Genomic DNA, 14,466 nt, shown 5'->3' with positions numbered 1-14,466 from the left:
CTATAGGTAACGCGGGGGGCGGGGGTAGCTCGTGGAGTACTCATCGCTGACCGGGCTTCTGAGATCTTGATGGAGAAGCAGCGAGAGGGACGCTCTGGGCCAGCGATGGTGGAGGTGCCAGCAGAAACGTGCGCCGACTGCCGTTAGCACCGGCTCATTCTGATTACGCTCAAGAGCTGCCCCAACAGCAGCCCCGCAGGGCCACAGGCGCAGGCCCTGACGGCGGCCGCCCCCAGCGCCGGGGCGCTGCCGGCTCACTTTCTGCAGAAGTGAAAAACCAGAAGATAAGAACCCGCGCAAGACGCTGGGCGCCAGCGGCCGGCAGACGCGGCCCGAGCGCTCGGGCCCCCCGGCTCGCCCGGCTCCCCGGGCCCTGAGGGAGGGCAGGCCGCCCCCGACCCCTCCCGCTCCCCGCGCCCAACGGCCGCCGCGGGGCGGGGCCTGCGCCAGGGGGCGGGGCCTGCGCCAGGGGGCGGGGCTCCCGGCCCTCCTCCTGACGTCCGGCTCAGACAATGGGCGAAACGGCCCTTCAGCACCGGAAGTGAATGGCTCGAGTTTCGTCGCACATTCCTCCGCGGCGGAAGTGGATCCGGACCCGCCCTCCTCGCCCCCCCCCCCCTCCCGCCGACGCCCGCTGTAGCGTGTCCGGAGGGGCTGCGGGCGGAGCAGTTTCGCTCTCGGTTCTGCCGGAGGCGCGTCTCCGGGAGCGGTGGGGCCGGGAGGCGGCCGGCTCCTCGGCGCTGGGAGCCGCTTCGCCAGACGGGTGGCGGTGGGACTACTTTTTGGATCGGAAGGCAACGGCTGCCGCTCCTTCCGGGGGAGGGTTCAAAGCGAGCCGCGTAACTTCCGGCGAGCTGGAACGCGAGCGAGAGGGGCTCGGCGCGGGGGGAGGCAGCCCCGGGGGACGGGACGACGACACTCGGCAGCAGCTGCCCCCGCCGCCCCGCACGGCCGCCCCGCCACGCCCCCCCCCCGGCGGCCGTCCCGCCCGGCGGCAGCCGCCGCCGGAGGATGCGCCTCGGCCACCGGCCCAGCCCCGCCGGCCGCCCCTGAGGGCCCCCCCCGGCCGCACCGCTCCGCCCTGCCCCGCCGCGGCCCTCGGTGCGCTCCCCAGCGTCGGCGGCGCTCTCCCCCTTCGGCCATGTCGGGGGGCGGTGGGTCGCGCTATGCGGCCGAGTTCGTGCCCCCGCCCGAGTGCCCCGTGTTTGAGCCCAGCTGGGAGGAGTTCAGCGACCCGCTCGGCTTCATCGGCCGCATCCGCGGCCTGGCCGAGAAAACCGGCATCTGCAAGATCCGGCCCCCCAAGGTACCGCCCGCCTGGGGCCTGGGGCGGGGGACCGGGCTGGGCCCGGGGGGGGGGACCGGGAGGTCTGAGCGGGCCCGGGGTCTCGGTGGCGGAGCGGCGGACGCGGGCACCCGGGGAGCCCTTTCCCCCGCTCCCGCTGCTCGCTGGGGGTTTCGTGTGTCGCCTTCCATAGGCCTCGGTGCCCGTGCCAGGGACACCAAGGAACCTGTATAGTCTTTGACCGCAGACCTGGCTTTTGCAGAGGTTGCTTTCGAGCAGGTGAGAAGCTAGCAGCGCATGGCGGCGTCCGGGACTTCACGCTCTTTTTACTTTTAAAAAAAAAAAAAAAAACAACCACCGCCCCAACAGCCTACTTGTGAAAACTGCGAAGGCATTGTAGGTGAAATCAGGCGTTTGCTCCGGGAGGGGGAGAGGGAGGAGGAAGGGTATTTCTCTTTAATGGCTCATTGTTTAGAAACATAATCTTTAAACTGTTAAAAGAAGTGCCCCCAGCCTGCTTGTGCAGGGGAATTATGTTTATGCGTAGCAGTTTAAAAGGTGGAAGCTTAATCTCTCCGATGACTTGATCGTTATTTTGTGATGACTTGCCCTGTGACCTGGTAAACCATTTAGATGAGAACATCAGGCAATTTGGCAAAAGTGCAAATAAACTTTAAATATGGCTGTAAAACAAGAGAGTTGAAAATACTGAGAGAGAAGGTGAGAAAAACTGAAAAGAAAACATGTAACTGAGAACAACTTAGATACGGGGTTTACTGATTAGATTTCATGATCCTTCCTCTCCTTCTGACCTGTCCGGGTTGCTGGAATCTGTTTAGTTGGTTTAATGACATGGTGAAAACTTGACCTCTAAGGGCTTGCCCTTTCTAAAATAAGCAGAATGGCTTAGGTTGAGAGGCCACAAGAAACTGATCCAGATCGTGTTCATTGAGAATAACTAGAACTTTCCTGGCCGTTGAATGCATTTGTATTTCTCCATGATTGCTTAGCTGTTTGCATTGCAGGGTTTTGCAGGATGCATGCGTCAGGTTGATTTGCAACCTGCAATAAGTACTAAATCAGAGGCTTTATACTAACCTTACTGATTTATTATTCTCTTCCATTATTAGAAGCTGTAAATATTTTACAATTGTGCTTGAGGCCTTCATATGCTGGAGCAGTGCAAATAATAAATACTTAGTGTAGCTTGTTCACCTGCAATGAGGTGTCCTTACTCTATTGTATTTATTGCCAGGTAGACAACGTACTGTAACTTAAGCTTTCTTAAAAAGTACTGAAAAGCTGAATTATACTTGTTTTGATGTCATAATACAGTTTTGAGAGATGGGGCTAGGAGGCACTTGTGGTTGAACCAACTGCTGACTGTGTTGAGAAAGTCATTATTTAAGGCTGCATTCCTGTTAAAGAATTGGACTCCCAACCGGTGGTCTTATCTTTATTGAAATGACTCTAGACGAACATGAGAAAAGTTAGATGCATAATAACGTGCTTTATTTAGTGTTTGTCACTGTTGATGGTGAGAATTTTGCAATGTGCAGGATATAGGGAACTTTTTTTAAAAGTAAATAAATAACCAACAAGCTACTGGGTACGTCTCTTATTTAAACTCAGTATGAGGTAATGCATACTGAAATGCTTTGAACCTTATTTTCTTTTATATTTTTCATTCTGTGAGGATCTCTTTCTCCAAACTAAAATACTGTGGGAAGAACATTATTTTAAAAGCACAAGAATGTCATAAAAACGGAAAATGATATCACCAGTTGTACTGAGAAACTCATTTACTATTGGGAGCTTGTTTACGCAGACATTGTTAGGGTCTTCTCTTTTATGAGTTTTTTTGAGAAGTTTCTTGAAGCAATAAAATATCTTTTTGTGTCTGTTTAGGACTGGCAGCCTCCATTTGCATGTGAAGTACAAAGTTTTCGTTTCACTCCGCGAATTCAGCGCCTGAATGAATTGGAGGTGAGCTTTTCCACTGTTGATATAATTTTGTGTTTGCACTGAAAGCAGTAGGTCTCCTTGCTTGAGATTTGCATCTTGGCAGGTTTCTGGATGGGGGAGACTTTAGAAACCCATAGACCACATCAGTGTTTATACTTGGCAGTGGCAGAGTTCATATAAAATAACTCTCCACGGCTTTGAGAAAAGTCTGGTTTTTATTTTATTACCCAAAATAACCACAAGAGTTTTTCACATTCAACTGGAAATGTCTAAAATGAATGCCAAGTACCATGTTGTGTAGTAAGAGCAGCCAGTGTCTAGCCTTCAGAGATCTACAGGCAATGAATTTTTTTTTCTTAAAATATTTACTGCTGTTCTGAAGCCTCTGGTTACCTTATACTGTCTTGATAATGCATTTTAAACCTTAAAATGAACTGATTTTTTTATAGGCTTATTATAGTTAGTTAATTTTATGATTCAAAAATGTATGGGAGCTTTCTTGAAAGCAGTATGAGTTCCATTCTGTCCTGGTTTTTCCTTTTCTCTACAATATTTCTCAAAGCCTTGCTCTGTTCGTATACCAAAACGTCATGTATCATTTGGCTTGTAAATGGGTCTCCTTATGGAAAGTGATTTGAGTACTCCAAAAATACTCAAGGGAGGAGGCCTTTCTGCATGGTTAAGGCATATATTAAAACTGTTTATAACTCCCCTCCCCTCCCCCCCCCCCCCCCCCCCCCCCCCCCCCAATATATATTTTAATAATTGCTCTTGTGTTTCTCCCTGGAATGCTGACTTCTCATATGTATGCATTTTGGTTTCAAACCAAGAAATTGCTGGGTAGGAGTTTGGTTTATAGGTTCTTGAATGCAGAGAGAAAAGCATATACAATTTTCTGCTTGTAAAGATCTTTCTTTTTATCAATATTTCTATTTCTAGGGGTTTTTTACATGACTAAGAAATACCTCACTTGCCTAGTTGCACTTTGAAAATGTAAACTCTATAAAAACTTGTCATGTTTTTTCTCAGGACTGCAAGGTATTGTCACGCTTGTTTTGGGACATATACATTTGTCTTCCTTTATTGATTGCAGGCAATGACAAGAGTGAAGCTGGACTTCTTGGATCAGTTAGCAAAATTTTGGGAACTCCAAGGATCCAATTTAAAAATCCCTGTGGTGGAGAGAAAAATACTGGATCTCTACAGTCTGAGCAAGGTGAGTAAGCAATTGTAGACCTTGGTCAGATAGGGACCTTGTTTTTCATTCGAGCCAAGCAACAGGGAGGACTTGTTTTACAGCATTAATCTCTTTAATACAGAGATTAAAGAAAAGACTGGAAAAAAAAATAGTGAAAGAGAATTTTTAAATTGAATGGTTATGGCAGACATGTCAAGCACAGTTAAATCAATTGCCTTTGGTTGGATTCTATACAGCATGTATTCGTTACCTTGTATACAGCTTGAACATCCTGACGTCAGCTGGCCACTTTTTAGTTCTCCTTTTTACAAGTGGTAGAGCTGCAGGAGTTTGAGGTGGTTTTTGAGAAGGCAGCGGTATACTTGTGCACTGTTCAGGTCCTGACCTAGCAATTCTGTAATGAGTTGTTGTTGTAATTGCTTCCTCCTCTATCCCAATAGAGGTTCTTCACATGACATAAACATGCATTTTTGAGAGTTTATAATGTCAACTTCTGGAATAATTATTTTAATTAAATTCCAAAACAGGCTAGGCTTAAGGCTGGCTAGAAATTTACACTACTGTAGTTGTGTTTGGTGTGTTTTTTTCAAAGTTTGCACACAAATAAAATCTCTGTTGCAATTTGCTTTTGCATTGGTAAAATATATGTACTGTTATAAACTTACCTGCTAAGGATGGATTGTTATTATAAATAGGTAGATTTCTTCTTGCAAGGTAAGGAATTAAAACAAGGTAGTTCTAGTGCTTCTAGGTTGGAGCATCAGTTTCCATTCCCCATCAAGATTTCTTTCTCTTTGGTAAGTAAAAATGTAAAGATCTGAATAGATTTTATTTTTAAGGAAAGAAGTCATAGTCTTTTGGGCAGTCTGGAATTGCTGATAAAATGCAGAGAAAAGCTCATAAAATGTCTTTCAGTATTTTTTTTTTTAATTTCTTTTCATGTCTGTGGTGGTTTGCTGGGGTATGCAGAATATCATAGTGGTACTGAGAAGTATCTGGGTCACTGTTACAGGCTAGAACATTTTAGTTGACTGCAGATACGCAGGTCTAAGCTTATTTAGTTACTTAGTGGCTCCTCTAGTCATTGTTCATGTATAGATAATTTTAGAAATCAATTTTTCATGTACATTTTGAAGATAAGTTGAAATTTAGGAATGGTTTCATTTAAAATGGCTTTTCTAGTACTTTGCTGTAAATATGAGGAAAAATAATGATCAATAATATTATTGTTTTATCTAAGTGTATCCATCTCTGATTATAGGAGGAACCAGAATTAACTAATTTATTTGTCACTGTCACAATTAGACTTTTGAATTTACCTCAGCCTCAAAAATAAACCATAAATTTCACTCCAGTAACAAAATGTTTTTGCATTGAGGTTTCTAACAGTCTGTGAAACATTAAGCGTGAAATTTGGTCCTTGTGTAAAGAAATGTAATGCAAAACTACACTGTTGTAGAAATGCTATTAGTCTTGCAATAATATAATTGAAATTACAATCCATTTGGGTTTTAAGCTACTTGGCAGTGAAACTGTAAAGGGAAGGGAGGCAGTGGAAATGTGCCCAGTGTTTCTGAGGAAGCAACTCATATGCTGTTAGGATCATTGCTTGGAGGCAAATGGTCTCTTGTTTTTCATTCTAGGTACATGTTAGTTATATGTAAGCAGTGATAGTTCTGTATGTGAATTACTAGACTCAGACCAATTTGAAGGCAGGTGTAAAAACTGGACTGAGTTAATTAGAAGGTAAATTCAGTTTTTCCTCTTTTTACAGTTCTCTCTCTGCCATTCAGGCTTTTGTGAGAGTTTCTGTAACTCTGAAGTTGTGAGCTCCAGTGCTCCCTTCTGCTTGGGGTCTGTTAGAATGGGCTTCGCTTCTGGCCAGACTTGTGTTTTGCATCAGAGTACAAGTCTCATGAGAGTTAACTTTTCAGTTTGTTCTGATGGTGGGGTTTGTATTCTTTCCAACATGTCATAAGTCTTAACTGTTGGACTCCTCCTGTCTAGGACAGTACACAATTTCCATTTACTAGGAAAATTGTCATGTTAAATGTATTAAGTAATGAGGATAAGACCTTAGTTATTTAAGTACTAGTTCTTCAGGAAACAAAATCTAAATTCAGGATTCTGTCACTTAATAGAGTCTTTTAACATTTGGTTGGTTTAATTGATTCTTGGTTTATGCAAGGTGGTGAGAGCAGCTCAAAACCCTTAACTTTTTTATTTATGTGTTTCAGATTGTTGCCAGCAAAGGAGGCTTTGAAGTAGTCACTAAAGAGAAGAAGTGGTCTAAAGTGGCAAGTCGGCTTGGCTACCTGCCAGGAAAAGGCACAGGGTCGTTACTGAAGTCTCACTATGAACGTATCTTATACCCCTATGAGCTCTTCCAGTCTGGGGTCAGCCTTATGGTGAGATGTGTCTCTTTCATGATATGAAGAGGGGACCCAAACTGCATTTAGAATGCTACTTGTTATTGTGTACAAAACTAGGGTGCTTTTAGAAGCTTTAGCTATGTAAACAAACCTAGAACCACCCTCATACTTACCTGTGACAGAATAGTGCTAGAAGTTGTAATGTGTCCTTATGTAGTTATTTTCTGATAGCCATTTCTTTATAGGACTGAGGCCAACCCTATTTGGAAGGAAAACAGAGCAAAAGATGATATGATTAATTGGAAAGATATCTTCCTCTCTCTTTTGATAAGCTGGCAGTTAAGATTCAGTTTCCTTATTTGAAGGGTGTGTGGATTAATTGTCCTCTTGTCCAAATGGCATGTGTAATGCTGTGTGATTTCACTCATCCTGTTTCTTAGCAAACAGAATGATTCACAGACCATGAAATGATTAGCGCTGCCTGATCAATCAACCTGGTGTTCTGTGCTCTGATCCTCTAGGGCATCCAAAAGCCAAACTTGGACCTTAAGGAAAAAGTGGAGGCTGAGGACCTCAGCTCAGATGCCCAGGCTTCCCCAAAGCAGGCTTCAAGAATGAATGTCGTGCTGAAGAGAACCAGGCGTGTCAAATCCCAGGTACCCCTGTTAACTGGCTCTTAGGAACAGAGAACACTTATTCTTTCCACCAGCGCATCAGCATTGGCAGTGCAACAGCCTTTGTCTGGCTGTAGGAGCCTGCTTAAAAGCACCACTAGGAAGCAGTCTTTATTTAAATAAAATCCAGAGAAGGATGTCTGTCTGAGGCCTGGTTTGCTTATGGTAGATGCGCTGTTTATCTGAAAACTTTTAAAAGCTGCTTTTTGTTTATTGACAGGTGGCCTAGGTACCCTTCTAGTGAACATATCTGTGAAAACTAAACAGATAAAAAGCCATTTGTGAAATGATGTTGAAGCTTCTGCTTGTGCAAAGTTTGAAAAGTTTTTTAAAACTTTTTCAAATATCCCCTTTAGTTACACAAATGCAAATATGTGTAGATAAGTCTTCGTTAATTGTGGAAATTGCACTTGGGACTAATTATCTCAAGCTGGACAGACTGTTTTTCTGAAGAAATGAAACAGATATGTGGGGAGATGCTCAGCGATGACTGGAACTCAAGAGTATTTCCACAGTTTTGCTACTGAAAAGCAGTTTATTCTGGATTAATGGTGTTACAGGAACTTCTGGTATTCTACTAGGTGATATTAAATCCTGGGAATGCCCCCCAGTAAATCTCAATTCAAACTGAAGCGCCATCACTTTAAATGCTGTATCGTTAGAAATAGGCTTGGAGGCTTGTTCTGATGGCTTCATTGCTTCTATTGCACTATTTAAAGTAGTCCTTCACCTTTTGAGAAGGATATCTATTGCAGGCAGTATCCTAAGGCCCTTTACAGCAGGTCTAGTGGCTCCCTGCTGGCCAGTCAGCGGAACATGGGTGAAACCTGGATATATGTGCAACAAACTTACTACTTGCTTGATGCCATTCTAGACTTATTTTAAGCACCATAAAGTTTTTTCAGATGCTTTTAAACTGCTTTTTTTCAAATGCATCTTTCTTGTCACTGAGATAGAGTATCCTTTATGAACTTTCATCTTTTTCTCTGATGTCGATTGATTTCAACTAAATTGTCTTTTTTATCTGTTTTCTTAACTTACTGAAGCTGACTCGATGTTATTTATCCTAGCCATATAACAATGCATCACACAAGCAGTCCCAGCCTGTGATCTTACCAGATCTCTCGAATCATGTATTGTTAGTGAGCTACCCAGAAAAACTGAGAATGCCACAGGAACTGAAGCAGTCATTCATTATGTAGAATTCTGCTTTGGATTTGAACAAATCTCATGGGATAATGCCAGTATGACCTTTTTCTCATACACGGTATAAAAGTGTCACTATGTTATTAAGATTCTGTGGGATCTTTTCTCCTGCTGATTTTGGTAGAGTAATGGTACTTCTCATTTCTCTTTGTTGGAAAAAGTGATTCTGGTGCAGTACAGCTGCTTCATTTCATTTAAAGGGGCTGCATCTCAGAAATGAGAGAGGTGATTTTATCTGGATCGTCTGCAAAAAGTAAATATAGATATATATATTTTTTTAAATGCCTTTTACTAGGCCTGTAGCCACGCTGTTTTTTAAGCATTATAGTTATTAAAATGGCTGAAAGGAGTTCTCTAATGCAGGAAAATCTCAACCTACTTGCATAGTCAGGAGAAGTATTTTTTTGGCTGTGTTGGAAGCTATGTGTAACTATCAAGTCAACTCCGGAACTGTGTTTAGAAACAGAGATTTGTCCTCAGTGGCCCCAAATGGTAGAGGTGTAAATATCTGGGGAATGCTGAGAAATTTTTCCAAATTTCAGTGCACCTCCTTATTGTAGACAGGACTCTGTTTATTGTTTGAAGTGCTTACCTGGAATTGTACCAGAGATTGTCTAGATAGTCTTCAGAGAACAGGTAATATGCAAGTAATGTAAAAACCTGCTAAATAAGAAATGTCATTCTGCTCTAGCTGAAACATCTGAATGATTTTTGTGTAGCGTGCTGAGTAGTCCAGTGCCTGGGTAGTGAGCTTGCATAACTACACTGACATTGCATCTCAGTAGATTTCTTCCAAGTGCTAAAAGTACTTTCCAAAAATGCTCTGCATCTTCTTCTTGCAGATAACTTACCTAAGAATGGGTGATGAATAAGGAAGCATAAAGATAGTAATCAGAAATTACTGAAATAAACAAAGATCCTCAGCGGTAGAAGGGCGTGGCAGACTTTCAAAAAGCAAACAAAGTGAAAAATGAAAGAAAATAGGGAATGAGAATTCTCCGTTGTGAAAGATGCGTTGGGAATCTTTGGATACTACAATCAAATGTCAGCTGAATACATTGAATAGGAAGAGGATAATTTGGTGATGAGAGATTCTGCTCAAAAATAAACTTAATGCTTCATTCTTTTTCCCTTTTCTCTGAAGAAAGCTATCACAAATAAAAACCGGAGAAGGGCAACTGAATTACTAAAGGATTGTAAAGAAGAGGACAACAAAAGGTAGAATGAATTCAGGTTAGGAAAAGAGAATACACTTAAGGAAAGGTTAAATTTAGGAGAATATTTCTTTCTTAGAAAAGGGTAGTATATCTTCATAGATGATCTGTTAGGATGTATTTTAACTGGCAAGGGATTTGTCTAAGGAGGTTACATCATGATGATTTCTGGTAGAGAAATGCAGTACTGGAAAAAAAAGACAATGAAGTGCTGTCTTTTCAAAGGATATTAACTTAACGTCCAGAGAATTTTCTGAAAAGTTAAAACCAATTCAAAGTAGTATATCGGCTTTCAGGTTTCTCTTACAAATGACTGCAGAATAACAGAATTAATAAAATAAGCTTCCATTTTTTAACTTGAAAGATTTCCTTCCATGGGAATAATCGTGTGAAAAAGGAGAACTCTGGGAGATGCTGACAAATGCCCAAAACACGTAAATATTTTGATTCTTGGTTGTAACTATTCTGGTCTTGCATATGGGGGGTGGAGGGGTGGGGATGCAAATGTTGATGAGGGTAGGACAACAGAAGAAGATAGTGTGTGAATCCAGTGTAACTGGATTCGCCCATATACAAGAAAAGCCTTTGGGTTGTGCTTGCAGTTGAGAAGGTAAAAGAAAAATACTGAGCATAGAATCACAGTTTAATCAAGTTCATTTTGCTTATATGGAAAAAATATAATGCAAAAGTGTGATGAAGTTTTGCGTTGTGAGCAATGAGAAAATGGCAAGAAATGCAAGATTTCTGCTTCCATCCGCTCACAGTTTTGAGTTTGGTGTTTTTATACAGTCTTAAAGGACACCACAGAAAGAGTACTCACTGAGGCTTCTGAATGCTTTTGGTATTCACGCCTTAAACTATCAATATCCTGGCAGTGTTCATAAGGTTATATAGGAATCTGATTTTTAAAAAACATTTCCATTTCACTATCCAACCTGTTCTTTTTGAAAACTGTATAGCTTTTTTCCACCTGAGTGTGAATGGATTGCATCCACTTAGGTCTAGTGGAATGCAAGTAAATCTGGGCGACGGAGTTCTGAAAATATATTTAGGCAATGCATTTTTAAACAAAGCTATAAAACGGAAGAGAGGTTGCTGCACATTAATGATTTACCTTTAGTAAATATGATAGTAAATTTATTTTTCAGGTAGCATTGAGAAAATTACCTTAGGTCGCAAAAGCAGGAGAGGAGAATTGTGGAGACCATTCATACATGTTGGTGAAATGATGGAAAATTGTACTGTGCTGAGAAATGTAATGTGGGTTGATTCTATCAGGTTCTGTTAGTTGAGAGAATGGATGAGCTGTCAATGAATTTCAAATTGCAACTGAGGGACTATGAAGTCTCCAGGTGGTAGGCTCTCTTGTACAGCAAAAAAGTCACTGTTTCCTTATGGCTTGTTAGCCAAAAAGTGAGGAATTTATGAGAGAAATTTGCCAGTTAGCATGCAATTTCAGAGTGGACTTACAAAGTTGGTAACATATATCTAAACTGAAAATAATTTAATAGCAACATAGAATTCATAAATGTTCAAAATCAGAATATCAGCAATAATCAGTTTGGAAAGATGCCAGTTAGCATACTGCATACACAGTTCAGTGGGAACAGGGACTCTATCACTAAAAATTCCTTAGAGGAGTAATGCCTAGGAAATTATATCTCTTTTAATGTGTTTCAGAAGCAAGAAAAACAACTGATTTAGGCTGAATAAATGGAAATCATCTTATTTCTTTTAGCTTTATTGCAAATGCATTTGAACTTATTTTAAGCACTTTTTTGGAAGAGTTTTTTGGGATTTTTGATTAAAAACTGTGAATGCATGTCACCCCAAGGGAGCTTGTTTCCTGCATGATATATCAGGCCATAACTCTGTGGAAAATAACAGATGAAGTATCATCGGGAAGTTACTTGAAGAATGATCTCTTTAGGATTAGGTACCCACCTTCAAAATTGATAGATTTTCTGAGATCTTTTAAAATCAGTGAATTTCAGGAGGAAGATTGTGAATGATGAGAGTTTAGTGGCCTACTATACCAGGTGAGAAAGAGTTTGCAAAGTATAAGGAGGCAACATAAAGAAAAATACCAAGGTGATTGTGTTACAGATAAAAACAGAATATGGAGGTTCTTTTTATTGTTAGGTTAGTGGCAATGATATAAGAAAATGACGTAGGTCGGTGATGGAAAATGGGAAGAAGTTCAGTTGAAGAGAACACTTCAGGGAACAACACTGGTAGGGGCATGGAGTTGTCACCTATTCGGTCTTTTCATCTCTGATTTTGAGATTGCAAGGGCAGCAGGAGTAGCTGTGATCTCAGAGTGGTACTCATAACATTTCATCACAAATAAACCCAGGAGCAGCCAAGCTTCAGGCAGTAGGTTGGAACTCATTAGTGTCATGTGTATGTGTCTACTCAAGGAAGCAGATAAAAAAAATATCTGTTGAAACAGTGTATGTGTTAACATCCAGGCACTTGACTGAATCATGGTTATTTTGGAAAATACTGCTGTGGCAGCATTCTTATTTATTTTTTGCTAAATGTCAAACCTAGTTCTCTTATTTGCTGTATGGTTGACTTTCCGTAGTTTCTGTAATACTAAATGGGAAATAATTTGGGAGGTTGGGACAAAAATGGTGTCTTTTATTCCATTTGCATTTGTTCATTGGCTTTAGGAACAGAAAATCGTGTCTTTTTATGCCTCTGTTTCCTTTCTTTTGATGAGCAGATGTTGTGGGAGAGTGGAATATAAACAAATTATGAAGAGACCTGGAGGGGAAATACTGATGCTTTGTGCTGATGTGGTCTTGTTTTTGTTTTTAGGCAGAGGCAGGAGAAATGAGTAGAAATACTGAACTAAAGAAGCTGCAGATCTTTGGAGCTGGACCCAAGATGATGGGACTGGCATTGGGAGCAAAGGATAAAGAGGGTAATTAAATCTTGGGCTCATAGCTGTTAAATCTTTCTGAATGTCTCTAGAGACAACATTAAGAAGTAAGCAAATCATTGTAACTGGAAAAAGGAAGCTTAAGTATTCTAGGGTTTCATTCATGAGAAAGATTTACAGGGTGCTTCATGTAACTTGGCATAGTTTCAGCTCTTTATGTGTTGTATAGTAACAATAACAATTAAGCAGCTGTTCTATGAACTGAGTGACTGGAAGTGAAAACAGGATTTGACAATACTGAAACTGATTCTACCAGCTAAGTGCACAAATTATGAGTGTAATTCACTCTGTTTCATGAGGCAATTGGGTTCACCTGTGAGGGTAAGCAAAATATGTTTTCCGAATCCTTGTTGATTTTAAATTGGCCAGGTATAACAAGGCATTTTTGCTTTCTTTGAACTGTCAGGTAGTTTCTGATATGAAAGGCAGGGTTCCAGGCTGGATATCTGTGTTGTTTTTGCAAGTTAAGTCTATCTTGATGTGATACTGATAAGATTTAACTTTTATTTTACTTCAAGACGAGGTGACACGAAGACGCAAGGGAACCAGATCAGAAGCATTTGGAATGCAGATGAGGCAACGCAAAGGAACTCTTTCTGTCAACTTCGTAAGTTTGATTCTTTGCAGTGATTTCTCATAATAAGAAATTAATTGATTTACTAAGATGATTTTTTTTCTAACCTCCCCCCCACCCCCCCAAGATGAATGGTTGAACACTGCAGGAGGTGATACTGTTATGGGAAGAACAGTATTTTGAAAAATAATTTATGCTATGCTCTAAGTCTCTGTTTTAATCTTTCGGACAGGAAGGATGTTGCAACATGAAGGTACTTGTTGATCATGGGTTTGAGGGCTTGCTTTGCCACATACTTCTTGCAAGCCTTCAGTTGCTCACTTTCTATTTGAGCTCCCCTTTGTAGGACAAGTATAATACTACTTGTCTTCTTTAAAAGATATTTTGAGGTGCTCCAGTACTTCAGGAGTTTGTTTTTTAGCAATTCCAGCTTTCATGTCTTTTCTGTTGAGTTTAAACTAGTCATTATACAAGTCCATGCAAGAGAAACCCCTAAGGGGAAAAATGAAATGTTTAGCGCTCTGATGTTTAACCATGGAAAAGCAGTATATGGTTGTTCTTAATGTCTTTCATAGCATGTGACTTTTTACTTTTAAAATGTCATAATTCAGCATGTGTACATAACCATGAATGAAGATTCCTGCTTTTAATGTCTTAAGAATTAGACTCTTCACTAATAATTCAGCTGTTCTTTTATCTTAGCCTGAGAACACTTACAAGAGCTTATTTTAAATTTCAACCATTGAAGGCCAAGGCAACTGAAAATCTCTAGTAATGACATTTTTATATGTGGAAATGCCTCCTGGGGGGAAAAAAAGTGGGAGAAGTTGGATATTTAAAAAACAGATCATTGTGCCATTGCAGTTAAGTTAGAATTTGTGTGACTTGAATTTTTTCAGTTGTGCTACTACTTCTGAGTATATGGTGGTCCTAGGCTGTGTAAGTGTTGTGACCATTTTGTTTAAGTATGCTTTAATTTTAAAATATTTTATCTAGTTTCTGTTTCTTTATAGAAAATTATATATGTTTAG

The 14,466-nt window shown here is 41.1% G+C and overlaps 1 protein-coding gene across 3 annotated transcripts in view; it reads left to right on the top strand.

Moving 5' to 3' along the window:
* The first annotated feature begins 764 nt into the window (after window positions 1-764).
* KDM5A (lysine demethylase 5A) overlaps window positions 765-14,466 on the top strand; it is a 51,140-nt gene continuing 37,438 nt past the window's right edge. Inside the window, exons 1-7 of one of the 3 annotated variants that reach the window (XM_030040590.2) lie at window positions 765-1,306; window positions 3,194-3,271; window positions 4,344-4,466; window positions 6,686-6,856; window positions 7,342-7,476; window positions 12,738-12,843; window positions 13,380-13,468. In XM_030040590.2, the coding sequence (XP_029896450.1) occupies window positions 1,142-1,306; window positions 3,194-3,271; window positions 4,344-4,466; window positions 6,686-6,856; window positions 7,342-7,476; window positions 12,738-12,843; window positions 13,380-13,468 (867 nt within the window). In that variant the 5' untranslated portion in view covers window positions 765-1,141. The remainder of the gene's footprint in view (window positions 1,307-3,193; window positions 3,272-4,343; window positions 4,467-6,685; window positions 6,857-7,341; window positions 7,477-12,737; window positions 12,844-13,379; window positions 13,469-14,466) is intronic. The other 2 variants (XM_030040589.2, XM_030040591.2) reach the window with 2 other exon arrangements.

This window comes from Aquila chrysaetos, chromosome 17, assembly GCF_900496995.4.
Source record: "Aquila chrysaetos chrysaetos chromosome 17, bAquChr1.4, whole genome shotgun sequence".
Classification (NCBI taxonomy): Eukaryota; Metazoa; Chordata; class Aves; order Accipitriformes; family Accipitridae; genus Aquila; species Aquila chrysaetos.
Note: the sequence above shows the minus strand (reverse complement) of the source record. Positions and strands in the feature narration are given on the sequence as shown.